At 41.9% G+C, this 26,596-nt stretch overlaps 4 protein-coding genes across 5 annotated transcripts; 1 reads left to right on the top strand and 3 right to left on the bottom strand.

The window, feature by feature from the left end:
- Positions 1-155: 155 nt before the first annotated feature.
- On the bottom strand, positions 156-5,688 carry sf3a1 (splicing factor 3a, subunit 1). Of its 2 annotated transcripts, XM_056280712.1 has the most exons (16): positions 5,615-5,672; positions 5,445-5,527; positions 4,650-4,759; positions 4,342-4,546; positions 3,821-4,078; positions 3,650-3,724; positions 3,401-3,551; positions 2,947-3,143; positions 2,717-2,834; positions 2,296-2,603; positions 1,919-2,167; positions 1,607-1,811; positions 1,070-1,224; positions 854-955; positions 686-757; positions 156-578 (listed from the first exon to the last, which is right to left on the bottom strand). In XM_056280712.1, exons 2-16 carry the CDS (start codon positions 5,490-5,492, stop codon positions 477-479), a joined length of 2,355 nt encoding a protein of 784 aa, XP_056136687.1. In that variant the 5' UTR covers positions 5,493-5,527; positions 5,615-5,672; the 3' UTR covers positions 156-476. The 2 variants fall into 2 exon arrangements, with proteins under 2 accessions (XP_056136687.1, XP_056136678.1); XM_056280703.1 differs by having other exon boundaries at positions 5,445-5,688.
- A 158-nt stretch (positions 5,689-5,846) lies between these two features.
- ccdc157 (coiled-coil domain containing 157) lies at positions 5,847-6,098 on the top strand. Its single transcript, XM_056295312.1, has one exon. The coding sequence runs from the start codon at positions 5,847-5,849 to the stop codon at positions 6,096-6,098; it is 252 nt and encodes an 83-aa protein (XP_056151287.1).
- A 9,055-nt stretch (positions 6,099-15,153) lies between these two features.
- slc7a4 (solute carrier family 7 member 4) lies at positions 15,154-21,755 on the bottom strand. The gene is made up of 4 exons (XM_056279629.1): positions 20,774-21,755; positions 16,549-17,255; positions 16,105-16,213; positions 15,154-15,371 (listed from the first exon to the last, which is right to left on the bottom strand). The coding sequence occupies exons 1-4, from the start codon at positions 21,753-21,755 to the stop codon at positions 15,154-15,156; spliced, it is 2,016 nt and encodes a 671-aa protein (XP_056135604.1).
- Positions 21,756-23,368: 1,613 nt separating this feature from the next.
- Positions 23,369-26,137, bottom strand: dgcr6 (DiGeorge syndrome critical region gene 6). The gene is made up of 5 exons (XM_056292358.1): positions 25,779-26,137; positions 25,407-25,567; positions 25,210-25,310; positions 24,438-24,578; positions 23,369-24,275 (listed from the first exon to the last, which is right to left on the bottom strand). Exons 1-5 carry the CDS (start codon positions 25,919-25,921, stop codon positions 24,201-24,203), a joined length of 621 nt encoding a protein of 206 aa, XP_056148333.1. The 5' UTR covers positions 25,922-26,137; the 3' UTR covers positions 23,369-24,200.
- Between the last annotated feature and the right edge of the window lie 459 nt (positions 26,138-26,596).

Here is a 26,596-nt window from a genome sequence, read left to right as displayed (position 1 = left end):
TTGCGCCCGATTTAAGGGATGCAACCCATTTCTCAAGCAGGACCGTCTTATCTACACTTGCAGGATCAGCATTTATATGCGAGTTATTCACATTGCCCAGTTTTGCAGCAAGATATGATTTAGAAACAAAACGACACAAAACTAGTTATATCCACTATTAATTTATTCAACTGATAAATGGTGCTATACATGCTCTTTACAGAATGACACAAGCACAGCATAGAACATTGCCAGGCTACAAATTATTTAATCCATGCACTTGAATTGATGTTAAGAAATAAAGTTTCAGATTTTTTTTTTTGCCCTGTTGCAGGACTTCTGACTAGAGGTTGTAGACATACAAATGAAAATTATGTAAAGACAGAAAGATAATATTGAGAAATAAGCTCAAACTTAAACATTGATTGGCAAAAAACCCAACAACATATGGAACTTCATTAAAAAAAGAAAAGAAAATGTCCTTCTTGTTGCATGGCTTATTTCTTTCTCCCACCTCTCTCTTTCAATGCCAAGTGAATGACTGAACCGTTAGTCATGTTGTAATATGCCAGTGAGTTGGAATCTTTGATAAAAATGCCCTAGAAATGGAGAAAAGTTCATAAAAGTCATTTTGCATCCATCTTGAATTCAAAGCAGAGAAGACACTTTATACTATTCACAAAAAGGTTAGGAGAAAAATATTTACCTCATACTGCAACTTCTGTTTCCCAGCTGGCATACCTGTGGCTTCGTGAATTTTGACTTTTATGACAGAAACCTGTAGAGAAATTACATAAACACATAAAAATCTGGTGCATTAACCTACACTGAGCAACAGCACATGAACAAAGGAAAAATCAGCTGAGTTTCATACCTGATCTGTAAGGGGGACAGTGAAATTGAGCACTTGTCCACTCAACTTCCATTCGGTCTTGTCCTGCATGTTGGGTACTTGTACTTTGACTGCAACAGGACCCTTGAAAGTAAAACAGACAGTTGAAGTGCAACCAGGGGACACCCTACAGCTACAGTATGGTATAATACCTTGGTTTCACATTTTCAAGATGGCTGAGTGGAAACACTAGCAAACCTTGTTTCTGCGTAGGAACTCTTCCTCTGGCATGAGGTTGTCCTCTGTTTTCATCTTCTTATTGACAGGCTCGTCCTCATGAGGTGGGGGTGGATGGGAAGGTGGAGCGGGGGTAGAGCTCGGGGGCTGTGGTACTGGAGGAGCAGGGACAAATGCTGGGAAAAAAAGGACAGGGTAAAAGCATTTAATGGAGAAATAAAGAGATGGATTTAAAGAACAGCTTAGCTACACAGCTGTTTACCACTGATCAAATGTTCTTTTATGAACATTGCACAATCACATCCATTTTAGAAGAATATTGCCTGTACTTCATGCCTATAAAACGTGTATCTTAAAGTCATACTGTTGTGACACAGAACCTCAATTATTTCATATGGCTTAAAATGCAGTTTTGTTTTGGGTTTTTTTGCCATTATATCATTTTGTAGAAATAGCCATCATTGTTTTAAATGGTTGACATATAATTTGAGAAAAAAAAAACCTGATTATTCATGTGTTTTGAAAAGGAATTCCAAGTTATATAGAAATAAAACTTACCAGCTGGGACCACCATGGGGGGTGGTCTAGGAGTCATGATGTGGGGTGCTGATGGTGGCATTGGCACCACATTAATGCGGGGAGCATGAATCATAGGAGGCATGGGTGTCAAAACTTGCCCAGGGGCAAGACGCACAACAGGGGCCATTGGCCTTGGGATCACAGGTACAGCAGATAGGAGAGTGGTGCGCACTGGAGGTGGCATCTGTTACCAGAGCATAAAGATAGATATTAGATTCAGTATGTGTACAGAAAACCTTTTTTAAAGACATTAACTTGTTTAATTGATTTACAGCTTTTACAGGGACTTACAGAGGGAGGTGGGCGAGGCACAGTTGTGATAGGAGGGTTAGGTTTAGGAAGATTGGGGGCAGAGGAGGGAATGGGAGGCTGGTGATGAATTTCACTGGGCTTGCTTGGGCCAATTTTCTCTTTAGTATCATCCTCCCCCACGAGCCCTTTGGCTTTGTGGATGGCCTCAATTTGCTCCTGCAAGGTTATGTTGGCCTGTGCAGCCTGCTGGGTACGTGCCATGCTTCCGGAGTGACCATCCCAAGTGACCTAAGGAGAGACGGGAGAAGCAAAATTGTTCGATAAACCACAATGTTGATGGAACCAAACAAGTTACTTGTAATTTATAAAAAAATGAAAATAAAAAAAAATGAACCATAATCCAATTTTGCACTCACCTTCTCCTCGGGCTTCTGGATTTCCTCTTCACCAATCTTCTTACCAATGGCTGTCTCCTCCACACCAAAGATATCAGTACGCCTCTCAGCCAGTTGTTTCAGACTGCTCTCAATATCCAGACCAGGGGCATAAACTTCATCCTCGATCTGTCTCTCTCTGATGCTGCGGTCTCTTTGCTCCAGCCAGCGGGGGTCCAGCAGACCGATACGCATGTGCTCTTGCATCTTACTTGCTGGGATCTTCTCACCAGTAATAGGCGAGATGAGGTATTCATCTGGAGTTGCAGCTGAAGGCTGGGGCTTGGAAGCTAAGGTGAACAGGTAATAATTAAGCCTACTGGCCTCAAGAATACAAGGTATTGTACATTCTACAAATGATAGTTGTTCTCAGCTTTCCCCCTTGGTGCCAACTATGTTTTACCTTTTGGGTCGTAGTCTTTGCGAATGATAACCTGGTCTGGAGTAGGAGGCAGTGGGGGTGGCATGGGGTTGTCTGGTGGCAAAGGTGCCTTCAGACCCTCATCCTCTTCATCAGAGCCCTAGGGAAAACAGAGAAGAAAGGACAACCTGATATCTTATGACACTACAATTGGAATAAATGGCTCATAAAGTGTTTCTGACAAACAACAGTGTTTTTCTTGGTCTACATACCTCGTCCATGTCCTGCACCTGTGTGTCTTGATCAGGTTGCGAAGGCTGGCCTTCATCCCGATCCTCATGCTCATCGTCTTCATCTTCGCTTTCAACTTCCATCTCTACTTCCTCGCTCTCGCCAAACTTCTCATAGCGCTCCTGGATCAGGATGCGAGCACCAAGTTCTTCCGGTGTGGTGGGTGGGGGGAAGTGGCCTGCAGATACATCAATCAAACAGAGATGATTTATTCTAAATTTGGTTTTGCCTTCTCATGGCTGTCATTTGTTAAAACCCAGTTTTAACATAAAAGATTAGATAAATATTATCATTGTGTATATACTTGTTTTCTTCTTATGTGCTTTTCTGTTACGCCATGCCTGGTGTTTGTTTTTTTTTAGAATTACAATTTCAATTTTTAAATAAATCTGTAGACCAAATTTTGCTCGTGTTAAGTTATGTTAATTTTACTACCTTGCTCATTGGGCTGGAAATCCACTGTCTCCACTACTACAAAGTCATGCCAGTCAATTTGGGCATATGCCACTCGTTCCTTCTCTTTTTCTTCTTCCTCCTTCTTCCTCTCACGCTCCTGGAACTTTGCCCACTCAACACGGTACCTCACCTGGTGGTTGTGCAGCAAGACATGTGATTAACATGAACAATTCAAAGAACTGCTACTATTAAGATTTTTGAATAAATTTCACAGATTAAAGGGATTACCTGGTCCATCACCTCTCTTGGATTCTCAGCTTCTCGCTTCAGCTTCAACAACAGACCTTTGGGTGGGATCAGAATCTATAATGTGGGCAGCAAGATCAAAAACCACAGGTTAGGATAAAAACAAAAATGGATTATGAAATTATATTGTTAAGGCAAATCACTTCAGTTTACCTTGGTATACTGTTCCACCAGTTTAGTGAAGTAGTTGAAAAGGCTGTGCTGTGGCCTCAGGAAGTCAAACTGGTAGTTCCTTTGTTCTTTTTGCATTAGCTGAGTGAGAAACTGGCGGCCGTTGCGAGCAACAAATTGGGCTGTCAGTTTCACAACATCAAGATCAAATGCAGAGATTGACGGGGGATCAGCAATGAACTCAAACTCAGGCGGCGGTTCTTTGGGAACCACTGTCTCATGGATCACTTGGGACTGCACCTATTGGTAGAAGGGACAGCTGCTATGAACCAACAACAAACTAAAAATCATTACAGAATGGAAATGGAAGTGTACAAAAATCCAGTTTCATTTGAGTAGCACCTTGGTATAGAGATTGGGGTGTGCAGTAGAATGGGAGGACACTAACACACAAATCCCCTGTATGAGCAAACATTTGCTTAACCCTTGCTTGAATTAGTAAGAAGAAAATTTGTGTACAAGAACCAATAAAGCGTCATAATACATTGATTAATTGATTTTACCTTTTGTGGAAGCTGCTGGGACTGTTGCATAGCCTGCTGCATAACCTTAGGTACTGCTGCAGACGGTTCCTGTGCTTTGCCCTCCTTGAATTCATTGACCTTATGACGGTAGTAGGCGTGATAAGGGTCATTTGGGTTGAGGAAATTAAATTTTGGATTATTAATTTCATTTTGACGGATTCTTGCTTCAAACTCAGGCCCATTCCTGTTGAAAGACAAGTGTATTAGTAGTTTCACATTCACATAAAAGTAGAACAGGCTCACGTTGCACAAAATCCAAAACAATTTGTTGAGATGAAGAAATCAACCTGGCAACAAAACTGGCTGTCTTGTCAACAATGTTTCGGACTTCAGGAGGTGGATAGATGATACCAACAATGGGCTTGATGGCTGGAGTTTCTTCTATTGGTTCATCAGCCTGATTGAAAAAAATATATATACATTATTGAAAATAGACTGAAACAGCTTCCAAGTGTTGATTTATACCTGAATGTCAACACAAACTGACCAGCGTCAGTCAATAATGTAGCTTCTGCTCATCGCAGAACATTATTGTAAATGTATATGTCAAAATGATTTAAATAACAAATTTGTCTCGCAACATGGATTTAGCTGTTATTCAATTAGATGATGAGAGGACGTTTAGAAATCCCAATCGAAAGGACGCCACAAATTTGCAAAACTTAAGTATCCGGTGTCTGTAACCCATGTCGCCGCGCGTCGACTCTGCTCATTCCAGCAGACAGCAATTCCAGTTAGCGTGCTAATTTGACAGTCTTTCCTCCCACTTATATAAATCTACCAATTTTCAATTTGTGCATTTTACGATATATTGTAAACTAGCGGTTAATTGTACTTTTAGATAGTGGGTGCAGTTACAAACGAATACATCCAACCAACAGAATTTCAATCGAGACAATGATGGCGAAAGTCTCGCCAGGCTGCTAGCCTTTTCCAAATCCTTAGCCAAGTCAACATTTCTTCATTTTGGTCCCTACATGATTAGGTCCACCGGGATTAAAATCCAATACATATATTCAATACTTGTCACTCCATAACAACAATACTGCGAAAAAATGAGATTGCAGGCGCTAGCTTGTTACCTTGCCGTTGGAGTCCGGCTGGACAATTTGAACAGGCCCAGGCGGCATGGTGGTTCTCTCTTTGAGTCTATCTAAAAATTACCCTTAATGACAAACGGTGATAAGAATCAGGGAACTTTATATGAATACCATATAGCGTTGTATTATCGGAAACTACAAAAGACAAATACCTAAATTTGTTAGGATTTCGTAAATTTTCCACGCAGCGCTTTCGCCGACCGGCCTTCTTCTATGGAGGTGTATTACTTCCGAAAACAAGCTGCAAAGCATTATGGAACTTGCTGTTCTTTCTTGGGGTTACCATGGAGATATAGCGTCAACTGCAACCCCCCATACATAAACACACACTGCTGGAAACAGATATAACGTTACGAATGACCAACCTTTTTTTTTCCTCTCGAAATGAGTCAGTTCTTAGGCCGTCAAGATTGTATTGAAAGTCTCCGAAGAGATATCATCGACCTGCAGGGCGTTGTTCTGGAGGTCTTCTCCAGAACCGGACCCGTCCGCTGTCACTCCTGGAAGTACCCGGACAAACTCTCCTGTAATCTCGATTTAGTGTCGCTTCTGGACCGATACGACTTTGTGGACGGGGAGGATGAATTCAATCAGCATTCCCACATTGTCCTGCTGGAGTTGGTGATAGACAGGTGAGGAATTAATCTTGCATCAAATTAAGAAATCGTTTTACAAAATCATAAAGTTTTTGGATTTTTTTACACCCCCCCCCCGATTTGAAATAGACTGCTGCTTCTTCTGCAAAGTTTCAACTTTCATGCCGAGCAATTCAGTGATAGACACAGGAGAGAAGACGCCCAGGGAAAAGGATGTGTCTCTCTTGGTCTTGTGGCCAGACACTATTGGAATAATCTAGTTCATTTTGGTAACCTAAAGGTATGCCTACGAGTTTCCGACAATTTGGATAATAAAGAAAACAACTAATATTAAAGTAAAACATCAGCACTTAGCCAAATGCCACTATGCACTTATTACCATGTTCTCTTTATTCTATCAGGGGACCTGCAAAAACATTCTAAAGGAGACAAAAACAAAATTCAACTGTGACGAGACAGCAACACTATCATCAACATTGTCCCTCACAAGCTCAGGGAGTAATCTTGGCACACAGTGCTCATCTGTATTATCCTCATCAAGCACTTTTAATTTTGTTCCGCAGGATCATGTCAGTTTTGTGTCAGACTGCCATAACCACAAATTCTCCTCTTGCGCCGCTATTACTTCCACTGATACTCATAATGTGAGTTGCCAAACAAAGGAGTCGTCCCTTATCCCCTGTGATGCTTGTGCTCAGGTACAGTCTGTTCTGAGACAGACAGGGGATGCTTTGGTAGAACTGTGTCGGAGTGAGGGACTCCCCTCTTCTCTGCAACACTTCCTAGTGGCTGTGGAAGAAAATCTGGAGCCAGGCCATCTGACTGCAAGTGATGTTACCCAGTGGGCCAAAGAACAGCACAAAGATACAAGCCGGCTGGGGAAATATCTTCAAGAGGTGCGGGCGACAGTGCAACCTCTAAGAGATAGACTAACCAAGGCAGAAACACAGTGTCAGAGATTCAGGTCTCAGCTGGAGGGAGCACAAGAGGAGTTGAAGCGGGAAATTGCTAAACACCAAACCAGCATACTACAGATGGAGCATTCACTGCAGGATTCACAACGATCCTCAAAAGAAATAGAGAGAGGGTTACAAGAGGAACAACAACAACTGAAGAAAGGTACAATGAACTTGCAAATAAATATGAAAGGAACTTTTGACTGTTTTTGGTATAAACTATTTTTATGATATACTCAGTGGCCACTTTATTGTTTTTGTTGCAGAAATATTGTCATTGGAGGACAACAACTCCAGACTGAAAGAAGAACTAGCCTTACAACTGAAAACATTAAATGCTTTTGGTAAGGAGATCGAGGATGGAGTTTACCATCCGTTCAACCTCTGTAAGACATGTAACACTTACACTACAGAGATTGCTTTGAATTGTATTCATTCATGTCCCTTAATTCATATAGTGTAGTATACAGGACAACAAAATACATGAGTGTACTGTTTGGTGTAGGAACATTGTTTTCTAGTAGATTCTGATCATTTCTGTTTTTTGGTAGTGTGTGAGAAAAATGAGCTTCAGGACAAAATAAGTACCTTGCAGGTAGCAGAAGAAACCCATCTTAAACTGGAAGAAAGGACACAACTATTAGAGCATCAAGTCTCTGAAACTCAACTCCTTCTTGACAAAGAAAGTGCCAAGTACAGCAGTGCTTGTCATCAACAAGAGGTCGGCGCCACAGCCACATTTCCAATTGTTTTGTTGTATTTAGTGGAATGCCTCGACAGTCAGACCCATGTATAGTTGCTCTGTTTGTGGAGTGTCTTGAAAAGGATCAATGGAAGTACTGTGATCACACTCTTTTTTTTTGCCCAGTCAATGCAGGCAAAGCAGAAATCTTTGTTAGAGAGAGTGGGTGCTCTCGACCAGGAGTGTGAAGAGTTACAGACACAGCTGGGAGAAAGCGAGGAGAGACAGACTGAGCTACAGGATCAACTGAAATGTGTGTCAGAGGAGAAGGAACAACTGCTGGCACAGTTCAACCAAAAACAGGTATATTTTAGTACCCAGTGACTAATACACATCTTGAGATGCTGAACAACTCACTTTCCAATGCTGTATTCCAACAGGCTTTGCATTCAGAACTTCAGCAGGAAAAGCAGAGACAAGAGGCTCATGTAGATGAGCTGAAACACAGTATAGCTCTGCTCAGGGAAGAAGTGGAGAATTTCACCCAAAGGGAGCGACTGCTTGTTGCTTTCCCAGAGCTCACCCTACTCCCGGAGGCACAACCACAGAGTAGGGACTTGTTAGCAGTGCAAACGATCCACCGATCTTACCCAAATCTATACAAATGAAGCATTAGTTTTCCATCACTATTTTTCCCACATGAATAGTGCATGATGTTCTCACTTTTTTGAGCTTGAAATAAGGCTTTTCACTAAGGTAAGTCTTTTTGGCCATAAATTTGCATGTTTTAGATTAACCTAATATATACTAAGCACTTTTGATTCATCCCCATTATTTGTAAAGCAGGTCTACTTTACATGTCTAACAATGTTTGCCTTAGTGTTGCTAGATAGATGGATGCTCAATAATCCAGGTAAGAAAATCAAAGAGGGTTGAATCAGTTCCCTCTGGATACAACGTTTATTGATAGATAAGTTTCATCATTCAACTAAGTGACATCTTCAGTCTAAACTGACTGCAGGTATTCCCACCCCTTATAAACAATACAGTACAGTGAATAGTACACAGGGCCTTTGACACTTTATTTACAATAATATTTAATACAGAATCAATAAAAACACACCACAGTCAAAATCATTAAAAGTATAGATACTACCAATATTTTAAACACATTCATACTGCATTGCTTCTGGTATCAGAAGCAATGCGACCTTTGAAACTCTAGTTAAAGGTCAAACCCATATTTGCATATGAAATTGGTCGATGGTTTCGGTCATTAGGCACTGTATTGTACTGTATTGTTTATAAGGGGTGAGGATACCTGCAGTCAGTTTAGACCGAAGATGTCACTTAGTTGAGTGATGAAACATATCTGTCAATAAACGTTGTATCCAGATGAACTGATTCAACCTTCTTTGAGATACTTATCGTTATTTTTTGTTATGTCTCACCAACGTTCTTTCCAAAGTTCTCAAAAGTGGATTAATCAGTTTAAAGTATATGCAAAACAATATGTTTGAAACATGTTTTTTGGATTTACTTTATATATTCATTCATTACCAAAACTGCTCATCCTTACTCAGGGTCGCGGGGATGCTGGAGCCTACCCCAGCAATCATAGGGCGGCAGGCGGGGAGACACCCTGGACAAGCCGCCAATTCATCACAGCCCCCCCCCCCCAACACACAAACACACCTATGGACAATTTTAGTACAGCCGATTCACCTGACCTACATGTCTTTGGACTGTGGGAGGAAACCGGAGCACCTGGAAAAAACCCAAACATGCCTTAATGCAGCAAAATTGAGATGAATATTCAATCCAACTTAATCTTACTGAATTGCTAATTCAGCAAGGGATTATGAGTACTTTGGAATCAAACTGATGTTGAGCACTGGTAATATGTGGAGGCAGTGCAGGCGAGCCAGATGGGTAGGGAACGGAGGCAAAATAAACATCAGTAATTAAGGGCAAAACTATTTATAAAATAATGTTGCCCTTAATTACTGATGTTTATTTAGACTGTGATAAACAGTTCCATCGAAAACCAAACTTCAACTGTAGTGACAGTACATGAGTTTGACGGGCGGATTTTAGAGTTTATATTCAAAGACAGCAGTGGCTGTGGCAGCGGTGTAAACCCGCACAGAACTTTACTTATTGTCGTATTTATTTCTACAAGGTACCGGGAATGTCCTGTTTGATATGGAGCAGCAATTACAGGCAAACAACGTTCGCATCAGGGTTCTGGAGCAAGAGAACGTTAACCTGCACAGCACTCTTTCCAAACTGAGGGAAAGAGCTCAACATAATGCTGCTAAGGTATGGTGGGTGATTACAATGAGTAGAATTTGGATCTCAATATGTTGTAAAAGTGTTATTACAAAGATGCATTTGCAGCACAATATGAATTAATGGATCAATTATAATGCCTGTGTATAATGCCTTTTGACTTAGTCATGGCCTGTCAGATATTGCGCAACTTGAACTTGTTCAAACTGAAAAGCAAGCCATATTTTTTCTTCAGGGAACCTCCACTGAACAAATATGTAACCAGCACCTGTCTAACATGTCAGCTGAGGAAAATGACGTGGCACCAATACGGAAGAGTCAACTGTAAGTCCAAAGACATTAATTTGACAAAAATATCACATTTCCATATGAAAATTCAACAGATGTGGGTTTTTTTGTTTTTGTTTTTTTGGAATGTTTAAGCGATACATTATATTTCTGCTATCTCTTTATTTTCTTTTTCATAAACCAGGGGGAGTAGTAGTGCAGAAGAGCTGCAATTTGGTATGCAGAGGAAGCGAGCAGATGGAGGAGAAAGTGGTCCGGGGGGTATTAGGCCAGAGGGTCATGTGCTCACTGCGGCCTCCGCTCCCTCGGCTGCCTCTTGCCCACCTTTTTTTGTCAGCCGAGGCAGGAGCGCTGCTAAAACCAACGGCAAAACACGGCGTGCTAACATTATCCGCGCTAACGGTATGAACCAAAGCAAGAAATTAATCTTGAAGACATGGTCAAGTTAGAAATCATTTTTGGAGTGTCCGGGTGGCATAGCGGTTCCTATTCCGTTGCCTACCAACACAGGGATTGTCGGTTCGAATCCCCGTGTTACCTCCGGTTTGGTCGGGCTGGATGTGAGCATGTGTCCTGGTCGCTGCACTAGTGCCTCCTCTGGTTGGTTGGGGCGCCTGTTCGGGAGGGAGGGGGGACTGGGGGGAATAGCGTGATCCTCTCATGCGCTCCGTCCCCCTGGTGAAACTCCTCAATGTCAGGTGAAAAGAAGCGGCTGACGACTCCACATGTATCGGAGGAGGCATGTGGTAGTCTGCAGCCCTCCCCGGATTGGCAGAGGGGGTTGAGCAGTGACCGGGACAGCTCGGAAGAGCGGGGTAATTGGCCAAGTACAATTGGGAGAAAAGGGGGGGTGCCAAAAAATTGGCCTCTAAAGATAAGTTTACCCTTTTAAGGCTCACATTATTATGTCAATTCATCATACATTCCTCGTATCCTCGTACTGAATGTTCAATTTTTTATTGCCTTTTTCCCACGCCATTAAGTTTAGTATTTCCATTATTCATCAAACCATTCTCAAGTGTGTCTTTAAATGTGCAGTTCCAATGAAGATGGACTATGCAAAGATTGTAAATTACCACTGTGGATGCACTGTCTACACATACTCCAAACCTCTTGTTGTATAAAGTTGCAATGTCCCAAACTGCTGTGTGTGATGGATGTAACGTGAACACATTATCAAGAAAGTAGATTAAATCCTCTTTTGTTTTCTGTTATTGAAAATGGGCCGCTATAAAATGGGCCATTATATTAATGTTTAATACTGGGATGCTGGAAAGGCAATAAGCACATCTCCATCATTTACGACATGAATAGGTATCATTCAGGGCAGGTGAGTCACACGGATCTGGCTGAGCAGGTGGTTAGCCCGACCTTCCTCTACCATGCAAACAATACCTCCGAACCCTGTAAGTTGTGTGTCTTCCAGATGAGGGAGGGTCCTGTGGCAACATCAGAACATTCATGCTCCGCGGATTATCTTCTCCCCTTTGTTTTTCATCAGATTGACAGAAATCTGCTTTTTCAACATTGTGTCAAGACCAAGACCGCATGGTTTGTTGTAGGTTATGCTTGTTTTTTTGCTATTTTTTGCTGTTTCTTAACACCAAACACTGCAGTTAATACTCTTCAGTGATCATGTGAGATGCCATGAGCCAGGTGGTGTAATCTGAATCCAACAGGGAGCCTGGCTCGCAAATTGTATAGAAACACCCTTTGACAAATGCACATTTTTATTCTTGTATATGTGCTTTAGTTTAACCATGAATTCAAATGATGCTAAATTCAGTGTATTTACCATACTATCTGCCAACAGCTGATCAACTGGGACGTAATAAATCTTCCCCCAATATTAAGTGACTGACCATCTGATTTATCAGGATGATTTCATCCAGTGAATGACAATTTGTGAGCTAAGGTTAATCCTTCAATTGCTTTCACTTTAACAAAGGGATTTATTTGCTTGGAATATTAAAATATGTACTTTATTCATGGTTATCGCATTGAAGACACCTTATTCAGAATGATTAATAATATATAACAATTAAGTGGGACTGAAATATGTTTAACTGTATCTGGTGAAAAGTGCTGTTTAATCAACAGAAAGATCACGTTTGTTATTTTGAGATCTTGTGGAGAGTGAAGCAGGTCTTATATCTTGTATCTTGTGTGTATATATTTTTTTCTTTCATTTTCCCTTTGACAGCATTATAGGTGCCATCGTAACTCAAGGGGGAATTAGTTAAAATGCATATACTACATATACATGTAGGTAGTTCAGAGCAAATAGCTGCAATCACTAAAACAGGACAGTATTAATAGTTATGTGCTTACCCATTCAGCTTATCTCAATTCGGTTTGATCATTTCTATAAAGTTTCACTTAGTTTCAGTGAGTTCTGCTTCAAAACATTTATTCTTAACTGACAACATAGGCATTTGCAGTTTATACAACAGAAAGACTGAAGTTTTTAATGTGCAGGTTCAGCATACAACACTATATAGAAGTAAGAAAACAGTCAGTGAACCTAAATAACTGTGCTTCCTGTCAAAAAAAGAAAGAGATGGTAATTCAAAGAAGTGAGATGATGCTTAGCTTCCTAAAAACACCCCCATGCCAAGACCCGTCGCCGGCTCCCATCTCAAAAACATTGCTGAGACACAAAATTATAGACACATATAAGAGTTATCAGTGTGCAAAGTTATATAAAAGTCCACTGGATCCTTTTTGCAATTACTATGTCCCCATTCCTCCTACATTCTGTTCTGAGTTTTTACAGCAATTTCATCTATTCTCTGTCATGGTATTTTATATAAACACTGAAATACATGAAAATTTGTGCTACACTAACTGAAAACCATCATACAAATCACAAAAGCTTTGGAAATCACTATGCATTGATTAAGGCCATTGGTTTCCAATGTATATCATACAAATACACACACTGTGAAATAAATACATATTGTAAAATACTGGCGTCCCCCCCCCCCAAGTTAAAGAAATGTAAGCCACAGAAAGTGAATGGCTGAATTGGAAATAAAAGAATTTGAGAGCCTCGTGTGCAGTTTTCACCATTTTGGCTGTGAGTGTAATCTTAAAAAGCGGTGACAGTACTCCAGTACAGTGAGTTAGAGTAGTGGTAAATGTGCTCATCTATAATCTGGGTCAAACTGCAGGGCCAGCAGCAATATCTGTTGGATTACATAGACCGCAGAGGGATGAGACATAATCCCTCCTGACAAACAACTGATCCTGGTCTGCCACCATCATACCCTGTACATATAGTATATGTTAAGTGTGTGTGTGTGTGTGTGTGTGTGTGTGTGTATGTGTGTGTGTATGTATGTATGTATATATATATATACGTGTATATATATACGTGTATATATATGTGTATATACATACGTGTATATACATATGTGTATATACATACGTGTATATACATACGTGTATATACGTGTATATATATACATACACACACATATATATATACACATATACATATATATACACACATATATATACATGTGTGTATATATATACGTGTATATATATATATGTGTGTGTATATATATATGCACGTATATATATACATATATATATACGTATATATACCTGTGTAGTAGATTTGTGCTTGCTTTATTTACCTATTCATCCGTTCACCCAGCAATCTAATTAGCTCTAGGGTTACCTTTGGAATGTAGACAAAATGACAAACAAGAGCTCATTAATCCATTCATTTCAATACCTAATCATATGCAAGAGAGGGAAACTGGAAAAGGGGCTGCTGTTTTGGAAGTGTGTGTGGGAAAACCCTGTGAAACTGAAGATCTGTGACAAAAAAAAAGAAAAAGAAAAAAAGAAGAGGTCATGGGATGCAAGTTAAGGGATTAAGTGAAGGACTGAAAGGTCTGCTCACCCATCTAATAGGCGATGCCGAACCAGTGATGACCAAGGCGGAGCCAGGGCCTACTGCCCATTCATATAACAGAGTTACTTAGGCACACATAGACAACAATGGTAGGCACTAAGACAAACCACACTAAGATGAGTAATGACAACATGTAAAAACAAAACACTGAACATTATAGAAAAATGAATAAATTATCTTGTTAGATTAAACAATTAGTCAGAAACCACTGTAGAAACGACAGCCTGTGGGAACCAAAAGAACAAGATGGTCTGAGAGTCTAAGAGCATCCACATGACTAGAGCCTGTAGTTTCTCCTGAGGCTTCGGGCTAAAGCAAGAGGTTGAGAAAAGGAGAGAAGGCAAAGAACTTGCATACATTTTGTACAGACTAAATCTATGCATTCCTGTGCTCGAAAAACATGCAACAGATGGAATGCTACTATACTTAGGGTGATTTTACCGCAATGAAGTGGGACATCCTCCCCATTGTTAACGTGAGAAAATAGTAAAATTTGCGGCAATTGTTGCTTTGTTTTCTGCCCATCTTCCTTGTAATATTTTTAAAAAATTATCCGCTGAGTATACTTGACTGAAAATACAGTTTGTCACAAAGAAAGCCCCTAGGGATCAGAGTTGGTTATATGTATAACTGGCAAGGATGCAAGAAAAGCGCTGGTTTCAAAGGATATGCCACTATTTTGCTGGGAGATAAAGGACAGTAATAAAGCTCTCTATGTTCCAATATTACAAGATATACAAATATACTTCACAACAAGACAGTGTGCATCCCACCTTGTGGTGTGCTTACATATGCAGAGCAAGAAATTGACTTGTGGCAGTAAACATAATGTCAGGCCAGTCACATGATGGAAGGAGTGAGATACATGGAGCAGTAATTTTACAGTATTTGAATGGGAGAAGACAAATAATACTGGCCCACTGTAAGTGACAATATGGCTGATTATACATCATCTCTTTTCCAGATGCTCCTCAGATGTCACGGCGGTAGTCGGGCTGATGTGGTGAGATGAGGTGTCAACTTGTCCATCTGGTTGGACAGACTGCACTGTCTCTACCAGACTGCCACTGGGTAACACCACATACCTGGCAGCCATGTCCTTGGGCTGAAGCTCTCGCAAGCCCTCCTTACTGTGCCAGATCCCATAGCCAAAATACACACACAGACCTAGGGAACATATGAAACAATCAGGGCAAAATCCCATGTCTCTTAATTGGAGCAGCTGTCAAACTGAAAAGACAATAAATTCCACACAAGAGGCTTTAGTATAAGACTTTTCACTCAGCTGTGATATCTCGGTTAGGCTTTCACTGGGGTCTCCAAGAGCTTGACCAAAGGCCCTCTCAAGTATAGTAATCCATAAGCATGCAGCTTGCTATATTAGACAGGTATATTTAAATGGTTTACTGGTGCAGAGGTGATGGAGGCAGGGAATAACGTTAACTGTACTTTACACAATGGTCCTCTTTACTTCCAAGGAATCAGCAATGTTTACATTGTCTGGGTCTGCTTGGAATACAGGCTTCTCTCTCTTTTCAGTGCACACAGCTTATATAAATTGATGATGTAAAAAAATTACACCTCATACATTTGATATTATGATCCCAGGCAAACACAAGTATTACATACTATTCGAACTTCTTCCAAAGAGTATGTTCATAACCTATTTCATGTATGCACTGTGAATTAGCTTATTTTTAACAAATATGCCGAGCAGTATGGAGCTACACAGAGAAAGTTGTCTGCTGTTTTGCTGAAAAAATAGAACCTTTTTTTTTAAAGCTAAACATATTTGAACTAATCACTTTTCTGTTGGCAAGACACAATTTTCCTAACTGTAGAGAAGAAGCATAAATTCTTTGTGGCTCCATATTCTGCATCAGTTCTGGTGCCTCCTTACCTATGGCAATCCATATGGCAAAACGGACCCAGGTGAGGGAACTAAGTTTCAGCATCAAGAACACATTAAGGAGGATACTTGTACCTGGAATCAATGGAACCAGGGGCACCTAGAAAAGAAAAACAAAAAACAGTCACACTGCTGACATATGTTGTTGCTGTCAACAACAGTGTTTTCCTTTAACTTAATTTGTGCCATAAGACAGCAATTGAGCATACATAAAGACACAGCACAAAATAGTTTGGCTTGGAGAGATATTGTGTGACTAATTATTACAGCCAGGGAACATAATATGGGTCATGCCTAAGCATCTGACTCTAATAGAAATCACTGTAACAGCTTTCATTTTCTCTGAAGCGCTGACCACATCTCTTCGGGAAAAAGGGAGACTCAGCTACCATTGTGCATACCCTTAAAATGTGGTAAACTAGACAAGGAGCTTACCTGGAAGGTTTTCTTTTTGGTTTGGGGCTCATGAATCCATATGAGTGCTAGACTGATGACAAAAGCGAGGCTAAAAATCACCAGTAGCATTGTGAAGCTCCAGACTGGCAGCTGAAGCTGGTTGTTCCCAAACTCCAGAACAGCACAGAGGGATACTGAGCTCACCATCAGAGCCAGCACACAGAAAGCCACCACCTCCCCTGGCTCAAAGTCCCCCAGCAGCCACCCCAGGTAGGGTTCCCAGTAGGCCCTCAGCTGCCCCACTCCACGGCGCTCCCTTTTCTTCTCTCGCTCCACCAACTGAAGCTTGTCAGAAAAGGACTCATACTCCTCCATTTCCCCACTGTTCTCAGTTATAGTTTGAGATTCAGTGGCTGCAGGGGAGGGCTCAGCATTAGTGTTGGGAGATGTGGTGGCAGTCTCCTTGGAGCAAGTTTTCTCAGGCTGGAAGCGCAGCACAATTATGCTGGCGGCTACAAAGGTGTAGGCCAGGAGAGTGCCAATGGATAGGAACTGGACCAGGGCTTCCAGGTCAAAGATGAGAGCCATGATGGCCATGAAAATACCAAACACCAGAATAGCATTGACAGGGACCTTGGTGACAGGATTGACTCTAGCAAAAAAGGAGAAGAACAGTCCATCTTCCGCCATGGCATAAACAATCCGGGGGAGTGAGAAGAGGTTGCAGAGCAGCACAGTGTTCATGGCTGGATATGGGGAACAGAGTGTCATTATTAGGATGTGTAAAGAAAAACACAGTACTCTGCAGACTGCAGTCAACACATACCTCATCAACTCTTTCAACTCTCTATACGTACCCAAATAGTCTTGTCCCTAAGAAAATAATGACAGGCCAGTGGTTTTAACCTCCAATGTTATGAAATCATTGGAGAGGCTCATAACAGAGGAACTATGTAGGGAGGTGGAACCAGCCCTAGATCAGTACCAATTTGCCTATATAAGAAATTGCAGCACAAATGATGCCATCTCCACAATACTGCACCTTGTCTTGAAACACTTAGAAAGTCCTGTTGCATATGCCAGACTGCTTTTTATTGATTTTAGTTCTGCCTTTTAACACTATTCATCCACACCCTGCTTAAAACATTTTTGCAGGCCTGGGTGATTGCTCATTGCAAGAGGTAGACAATAGATGTTAGGAGGAAGGAACTACAAATAACCATCATGCTTTGCTACTGACTGTCAGACAATTTGAGGGCTAAAAAATTCCATGGGTGTGTAAGAACAAATTTGCCCATAGTAATGATTGATACATGAGGCCCCAGAGCTCTGTTGCCATACATGGCCATGACATTAGACAGGTCACTTGTTATTAGTAGTTAGGGGTCCACATTGATAGTGAGCTTAACTGGCACACACATGTGGCAAGGGTCTGTGTGAGAATCCATCAGCGCTTCCATTTCCTTCAGAGACTCAGAGTTTTTGGTGTCTGCAAGAACTTTATGTTAATTTTTTTATAGAGCTACTATACAGTCCATCTTATGTTATGGTATTACCAACTGGTTTGGAAACCTAAAAATCAAGTCTAAAACTCAATTATTTAGTCTGGTTAAAACAGCAGGGGAGATTATGGGAAGGCCCACACCCCTCACTTCCCAAGACATTTTTGAGCAGTCCACTATTCGGCAGGCCAAAAAGATTTTATCTGACCTTTCCCATGTGCTGAACTCTGAGTATGTGTTAATGAACTCTGGAAGGAGGTGCAGGGTCACCTTGTGTGAGCACAACTGTTATAAACATTCATTTGTCCTTCTATCATCCATCCACCCATCATCAAACCGCTTATTCTATCAGTTAAACTTATTAATATGCAACTTCTGGAGCATAGAGAGAAGAGCAGCGAGGCTCTAAGATAACTGCAGGTTCCACCAATCACTTGTGCGCTTGTAAGCATGTAAAGAGAGGTGTGTTGTTACTTGTAATTTGTGTACTAAGATGTGAATGTTCTGAGAAGTATGCCTTTGAATCTTTGTGAGTTGTTTTTTTTGAAGGGGGGGGGTTTCTGCCCTTTTTCTCCTCGATTGTATCTGGTCAATTACTCCACTCTTCCGAGCTGTCCTAGTCACTGCTCCACTCCCTCTGCCAGGGAGGGCTGCAGACTACCACATGCCTCTTCCAATACATGTGGAGTCGCCAGCTGCTTCTTTTTACCTTACAGTGAGGAGTTTCACCAAAGAGACATAGTGCATGGGAGGCTCATGCTATTTCCCCGATGTCCCCCTCCCCCCTGAACAGGCGCCCCGACCGACCAGAGGAGGCGCTAGTGCAGCGACCAAGGCACATACCCACATCCGGCTTCCCACCTGCAGACACGACTGATAGACCCCTTTTCTGTTAGTAAACATAGTGACGTTTTTCTGTGGGCGGAGCTTAGCTGGAGGCAAAACATTCCCCTCTGAGACATTTAAGGGAAGCCGTTAGCTAGCTAGCTGCCGGCTAACAAGTTTTATCGGATTGTATATCTACGATGGACGAAGAAACGCGTATTTCTGCATATGTACAGTTGCTTTCTCCCCGGGACCGCAAGTCATAGTTGAAAAGGTTAACATTAACCAACGGGACCAGACTGGCCGACCCATACACGCTCACTCAATGGATGGACGATTTGACAGGATTACCTACCGTGGAGTGGCCAGACATTTACACCTACCCGATAGAGAAACCAAGCGTGTCTACTAGAGAGAAACTGAGGGCGTATAAATCTTTAGATGCCTGTTACTATGTCCTGAATGGTCATGTACAGGACTTGAAGTACAAAGATTTAACAAGTGAGTTTTGTGTTGTGCGATCTGAAGTTCTGCCCAGCCAGCGGCAAGGCCAGAAGACAACCATGTATCAGCCTTGGGTTACTGTAAATAGGACAAATGGCTACGTATAGGCGGCGAACTGCACATGCACGGCTGGGTAAGTAACCTACATCTCATATTTGAAAGTGTTTGCTATGTTATGAGATTAGCAAGTAAGTTAACATTACTACTAACTATACTAACTAGTGCTACTCCAATTGGGCCTAGGCTACTGCAACCACCTCTAATCAATCACTCATTTTCATTTTCCCATCTCACATTCCAGCCTAGGGTCTTGTTGCAGTCATGCAGCAGCAATACTGTTTAAGGTGGAGCTGTATGTTAGGATGGGGAGAACAGAGCAGCCACATCGGGGGAACGCCCCTGGAAACAAACCAGGAGAGAGGTCAAACCAGCAAGAGTTCGGGAGATCAACTTCCAGAGGCCTAAGCTTACAACAAGGTAGTTGACAGCAGTCCCAGCCAAAGTCAGCAGGTTCAGTAGCAGTGCTAAAGGCATGTATCAGTATAGAAAAGGTGTTGTTTCTTTGTCAAGAGAAACAAAGTGAGAGTTAAACTAGAGTTGAGTGAGTAAATAATGATTTAAGATGTCATTACTTCCAGGCTTAGGTTCACTGTCAAGTCAAGTAAAACTATATCTAAAGTGCATTATACCAAGTCTTATTATCATAAGTCTCAGCAGAATGATACAGAACGGGTATCACAACTCTTCTGACTAGTTCATTGGTCTACATCAAATAAAACCAATGGTTGCAATGTTCTTCGTCATATCGCGTTTAACCACACTTGTCGCCGATCTTTTTGACTGGGAGTGGCAGCTGGTATGCGATCAAACTTAAAAGTTTAGTTTACTTCTTTGATTCTGGCCCCCAAAAACACAGCATGAAGACATGTTCGCTAACGTTAGCTAGATGATGTACGCTTGCCTGAGGACGTGATTCGTATTTAACGTTACCGCTTCCGGCTTTGTTTTGCCTCCAGCTGACGCTCTGACGTAATCATTACGTAGGCTCTAAAAGGGTCCATTGTGTCTGTGGGGACGCCCGACCAAGCTGGAGGTAACACGGGGATTCGAACCGGCATTCTCTGTGTTGGTAGGCAACGGAATGGACCACCGCGCCAGCCAGACACCCCCAAGGGAATCTTTGTACATTTTAAAGGTGTGAATGTCTTTGTGACTAAGTTGCTCGGTTGTTTTATCTCAGGTTAATGTTTGCGCGTGTCCTTATTTAATGTGTTTTTATTGTAATGTTTTTATTGTTGATGCAGCAGTTCCCTCAATCCCCAAGACAATTTTCTCCCACCCATGGGTGACAATAAAGTAAGTTTAACCTTACCTCTGTTCACAGTCCTAGCATATCTACAGTAACATTCTAGTTGAGGGAAAGTGACACTCACCACAGATGGAACCGATTGCCACGACAATTCCAGCCCAACTGTAACCACGGCGGAAGAATGCATCTGCGAGTGCTGAGTTGGGGTCCAGTGTGTGCCAGGGTACCATTAGAGTGAGTACTGCAGAAACCAGAATATAGGCTGTTGTTGCCAGGGCCAGTGAGATGGCTGTAGCTATTGGAACCGCTTTCTGTGGGTTTTTTGCCTCCTCACTTGAGGAAGCAATAACATCAAAGCCCACAAATGCGTAGAAACAAGTGGCTGAGCCAGCCAATATTCCAGATAATCCAAAAGGGGCAAAACCTCCTTCTTTCTGGCTCCAATTGGCTGGTTCAGCCAGGACAAAGCCAAATACCAGGATGAAAGCTATGACACCCATGCTTATGGTGGAGAAGATGTGATTGAGGTAAGAAGATACTTGAACTCCAAAGGATATGAAAAAAGAGGCAACCACTAGAATCCCCGCAGCAAGCAGGTCAGGATAATGAGCAAGGAAGGGCACATTCCACTGCATGACGTGTGTCTCAGTGAAGTTCTGAATGGCGTGGTCAAAAATGGAGTCTAGGTAGCCACTCCATGCACGTGCAACAGCAGCACCACCAATCATGTTCTCCAAGACGACATTCCAGCCAATGAGAAAGGCCCAGATCTCTCCCACAGAGACATAGGTGAACATGTAGGCAGATCCTGTTTTGGGAATGCGTGCTCCAAACTCAGCATAACAAAAGGCAGCCAATAAGGAAGCAACACCTGCAAAAAGGAAGGATAAGATAACAGCAGGCCCCACCATGTCTCTGGCCACTGTGCCTGTCAGAACGTAAAGCCCGGAGCCCACCATGCCACCAACACCCATCAGAGTGAGGTCAAAGGTGGACAGGCAGCGCTTAAGCGATGTCGCCATGATGTCATTGTCTAGTGTCTTGAGCCGGTTTACCCTCTGACAAAAACGCACCGCTGGTGCACAGCCTGTCACACACGTTGCCATAGCTACAGAACAGGACACAGCAGCTGGGCAGGATGGTGTTGCAAAAGTCAGACAGGACCCATTCCACTTCTGTTCAGCTAACCTGCAGGACAGAGCACAGAGGCAAATAAGCATTCACATGAAAATAAGAAAACAAGTGAGGGTTTATGCAATCTGGGTCGCTTGACAGACTGGTCCCGCAATGACTGAAAGTATTCTTCTTTGTATTTCTATTTTGGCAATTAACTGAGCATATTACAGAGAATAACGTGTAAGGGCCCAGCCAGCATCTTCCTCGAGAACATTTGAGTGGAAGGCTGTTTGATGGACCATCACAGACCTTTTTGATCACACACACACACACACGCACACACACACACACTTCCCTTAACCTTTCCATCTATAGCGGTGAAATAGATGTTCCTGCGATCCTTACAACAGCAGAGATAAGAGGTTTGTAGGTTGAGATTGAGTTGCACAACGGTACATGTGCGACCACCAAGTAACGAAACGCTAAACTCGGTTAGCCTGTCGTTTTAAAACGCGGATCGGAGGTCTGTCGCGACTTGTACCTGATTCTGAAAGTATCAATGCAGAGCAAACATTTGGGCATTTGAGTCACGCCACGTCATACAGGTTGACAAAAACGTGAGAGAGAAAAAAAAGAGCCAGCCCGCCGCCCCGCGCTAAAGCAATACAACAATCAAAGATAATATTATTTCCTTTTTTTAAGTTGCTGTACATTGTATGCACAAGCTTTTTCATCAGGCAGCAAGCTACGAACATGAACACTCATCATCCTCAGGGACGCAACATCCGATGACTGCGCTCGGCGGGCATATGGCGACTACATGATGTAATTACGTAATGTTTAATTCCCCTTGAGAAATAAGCAGCCGCGGCAAACTAACGGAACATGCAGCCGATATGAATATATTTTAAACATTTCGCCGCATCTTATGATATCAATGTTGGTGTGGTGCAACGGGGAAAAAAAGATGGACGGTGAATTGGATATGAGCTGTTTTATGTTTTATTAATTATTTACACCAACATGGAAACGCAAGCCAACGCGGGGCATAATTCATTATCGTTATCCTGGAAGAGGCTCGATGTAACTGAGTTGTATTTCAGCTTTTAACTATTGAGTCAGGTGTTCTCTATTTTGCCGACTCAGCATGCAACCTTTCAATATATATATATTTTTAAATTATTATTAAAGGCATATGCAAAACGACTACATTGGTTGTACAAAAAAAATTGCTTTACCGTTGTGCTCAATTCACGCCTCCGTACAGCAGGTTGTGTGCTGGAGGACGGGATACACCATCTGATAACGCAGAAGGTGGGACTACACCTCAAACAACACCAACATAAGGGAACTGGTTCTTAAAGACACAGTAGCGCATTCATCCTTTTGATGAAAATCCGGTGTTCAGACGGGCAAGTATTTCGTTGGACATAACGTCTTTACCACTGAATATTTATTTTTAGTCTGCAAAAAATCATCCAATTGCCCTATTGGCAATTAAATGCAGATCACGAGCATCCACTTACATTACATACAACCACATCCTGTGCAGAAACTATTACAGGAATACAGCTGCTAGGTAAGAGTTACAAGAGTTACAGTTTTACAAAACACAAATATTGTGAGTTTAAAGTTAACTTTATTTTATGAAAATAGACATCGAGTAGACAAAGGTTCGCTCCCATTGATATTAAATCACAAATAAAATTATGTCCATACAATACTTGTCTTTATATATGCTCAATAATCCATGTAAGAAAATCAAATAAGGTTGAATCAGTTCATCTGGATACAACTTTTATTAGACATATGTTCATCACTCGTCTAAGTGACCTCTTCAGTCTAAACTGACTGCAGGTATCCCCACCCTTGTTTAAAAGAGGTCACTTAGATGAGCAATGAAACATATCTGTCAATAAACATTGTATCCAGATGAACCGATTAAACCTTCTTTGAGTCCGTACGATACTGTTATTCCTAGGTGGCTCAGTGGTCCAATAAGTTTGTCAATCCAATTAACACACTATTAAAGTACCTGATTGCTCCACAAGCACCCAGATGGCCTGCAGAAGAGCCCATTTCATAACTAGAAAATCACAGCGTTGATACCCCATACTTGCTCCGGGGATGCAGCTCCAGGCTGACCCAGTACTCTAGGTGCTCCGGCTGAAATGAGCTGCAGTCCACATCATGATACAGCTTGCTTTTATCTTATGAATTGAATAGATACCACATCTCCCTGGAAGGCTTTAGCAAGGTAAGGATTCTTTCTTTTTCTTTTTTGATGGAGGGCATTTGCTGAACATGGTGCTTTTCAAAGAACAGTAGAACAAGTGTAACCACACTATGGGTAGGAGAACCACGATTCTCTCAATTACTGGAATAGCCACATGGCATTATTATCTTTGATTTGGTATAATTAGTCCTCTTTCTCATTATTTTCCTGGCTGTGTCAACTTCTGTTGAAGCTTGAGGATCATCTCTAAGAGGTTCATCTGCATTGTCAGCTCCTGAAATGACACAGAGGAACCATAAGACCTGAGAGAAATTGCAGTTAGGGCATTCTTGCCATCTGCTGAACAAATGACAAATGTCGCAAGGTGCAGCTACTTCTATGTGGCGTTGGCATGCATTTAAGAGAAAGTTTAAGTGAGATGGATGTGGCAGTTGACCTGATGATTGGTGGTGATGTAGAACCCAGGGACCCCTGCCTTCTCCAGGGTGTTCTGCTGGTCTAACACCTTTTGGTCCATTTCAGTTACAATCTTCTTGTCCATCATTCTTTGCTCCTCTCGCACACGGATTTCCAGAGCCTGATAGCATGATACACAACCATCTGACGACCAGAGTACTTTGGTAGTAATACCCACAGCAATTCCAGTACAGATTAGTTTCAGTATTGTAGTGCTAGAACATGTAGTGTAAATGTGGCAAGAACATGGGATTTTTTTTAAATTCCCCCCCCCCCTTTCTTCCCAATTGTATCTGGCCAATTACCCCACTCTCCCGAGCCATCCTGGTCACTGCTTCACCCCCTCTGCCGATCCAGGGAGGGCTGCAGACTACCACATGCCTCCTCCGATACATGTGGAGTCACCAGCCGCTTCTTTTCACCTGACAGTGACAAGTTTCGCCAGGGGTACATAGCGCGTGGGAGGATCCCGCTATTCCCCCCAGTTTCCCCTCCCCCCTGAACAGGAACCCCAACCGACCAGAGGAGGCGCTAGTGCAGCGACCAGGACACATACCCACATCCGGCTTCCCACCCACAGACACAGCCAGTGGTGTGTGTAGGGGCGCCCAACCAAGCCGGAGGTAACACGGGGATTCGAACCAGCGATCCCTGTGTTGCCCGTGTTGGTAGGCAATGAAATAGACTGCTACGCTACTCGGATGCCCGAACATGGGATTTTTAACATGAAAAATTATTAGCTAGCGTCTTACTTCTAACTCCACTTGTTGACTAGATTTAAGAAGTGCAAGGTTGTGAGATTTGCAAGTCTGCAGGGCCTCCTTGTGCTTCCGAGTCAAATCCTGCTTGAGCACTAAGCATAAAGAAACAAGAAGAAAACATACAAATACAAAACAAACTGCACATTTGCACACTTTAAAACACATTTTTGACAGGCAAGATGACAAACCTTGGTGTTCAAAATGCAGCTTTTGTCTCTGATTATACAGGTTCCTCTCTGTCAGGTGTTGAATGTCAAGGAGTCCCTGCACTATTTCATACACTGTTCCATCGATGAGTGCCAGGGCCAGGTCACTTAGTGTGTTGTAAGTCAGGCGTTGTTGGGAGGAGCTAATCCAAGTTGCACAAAAAAAAAAAAACAAAAAAAAAACAAACAAACACTTTCAGACGTACAGCATCTTTGACTTGGTTTTTTTTAAATGCATGTTAAGCAGTGCAGCTAAAATGAATCACTCATGCCCAAATCATTTTAGTTAATACTTTCACGGAAACGTGTAGCGTAGACAAGCTACATTGACCAGATTCCAAAATGTCTTGTCACCTGGGCAAATCTTTGGCAAGGGACTGAAGTTCAGATAATAAATGGTATTGTCTCTCTTGTTGTTTGGTTGAATCGTTGTTGATTCCACGGTAAACATCCATTTTCTTCTCTCCTCTGTCTCTTGCTAACGGTAACGTCAACATAAAGTTCAACTGCAAATTCTGCTAGCGAGTTAGGAAACCAATAAAGATTCGGGTAACAATCCTTGACAAAAAAAACACATGGAAAAAAACCCAACTCAACTCGACAAATATTTCCTAGCGATTAATTTACAGACTTACTAAAGTAGCCTGAATGGCAGAAATAATCGCATAAGTAAACACAGAGCCATCTCTCAAGCGAGAAAATTCAATCGTGATTAAAAGACCCCATATCGGTGTCTCTTAAAGTGCCTGTCTGTAATTTTTTTTCCTCCATCCGTATGGGGTGCTTTGTTAATGTGACTCTCCTTTGATGCACTTTTACATCATGGCAAGTAGCTATCAATCTTTCAGCTGTTGTTCTTTTAATGCTGCATTTCTTGATAGTGATTTTTTGCCTGTGAGATTTTGCTAGGTACCAAAACGCAATTGAATCTCAGCGAGGTGCCCCTATAATGCAGTTGCTCAATATATTCGCCAGATGGCGCATACTGCCAAGTGACGCGATGTCCGCTCGCCAGAAACGCGGCGGATGCGACGTATAGCTCGAGTTATAAATCTAAAAAAAATAATAAAAAAAGGAAAATTAGAATAACTGAGCACAGGGAGAGAGAACTTGAGCTAAATAAACTCTTTCGTGCAAAATTAGAGAGGGAGCTTACGATCTACACTGATTCT

This window comes from Lampris incognitus, chromosome 1, assembly GCF_029633865.1.
Source record: "Lampris incognitus isolate fLamInc1 chromosome 1, fLamInc1.hap2, whole genome shotgun sequence".
Lineage (NCBI taxonomy): Eukaryota > Metazoa > Chordata > Actinopteri > Lampriformes > Lampridae > Lampris > Lampris incognitus.
The sequence above is the reverse complement of the archived record's forward strand: the minus strand, read 5'-3'. Positions and strand labels throughout refer to the sequence as shown.

Bases quoted from the DNA above. Each gene is read 5' to 3' on its own strand.
- sf3a1 (XM_056280703.1), bottom strand. From the start codon at position 5,492: ATGCCGCCTGGGCCTGTTCAAATTGTCCAGCCGGACTCCAACGGCAAG. The intron at 4,079-4,341 runs GTAAAATCAATT...TTCTACCAATAG, and splicing joins CCCAGCAGCTTCCACAAAAG to GTGCAGTCCCAAGTGATCCA. The intron at 956-1,069 runs GTTTGCTAGTGT...TTTACTTTCAAG, and splicing joins AGTTCCTACGCAGAAACAAG to GGTCCTGTTGCAGTCAAAGT.
- ccdc157 (XM_056295312.1), top strand. From the start codon at position 5,847: ATGAGTCAGTTCTTAGGCCGTCAAGATTGTATTGAAAGTCTCCGAAGA.
- slc7a4 (XM_056279629.1), bottom strand. From the start codon at position 21,755: ATGGCAACGTGTGTGACAGGCTGTGCACCAGCGGTGCGTTTTTGTCAG. The intron at 16,214-16,548 runs GTAAGCTCCTTG...TTTCTTTTCTAG, and splicing joins CCAAAAAGAAAACCTTCCAG to GTGCCCCTGGTTCCATTGAT. The intron at 15,372-16,104 runs GTAAGGAGGCAC...TATGTTCCCTAG, and splicing joins TGCCATATGGATTGCCATAG to GTCTGTGTGTGTATTTTGGC.
- dgcr6 (XM_056292358.1), bottom strand. From the start codon at position 25,921: ATGTTGACGTTACCGTTAGCAAGAGACAGAGGAGAGAAGAAAATGGAT. The intron at 25,568-25,778 runs GTGACAAGACAT...AACTTGGATTAG, and splicing joins CTTGCCAAAGATTTGCCCAG to CTCCTCCCAACAACGCCTGA. The intron at 25,311-25,406 runs GTTTGTCATCTT...CTTTATGCTTAG, and splicing joins GCTGCATTTTGAACACCAAG to TGCTCAAGCAGGATTTGACT.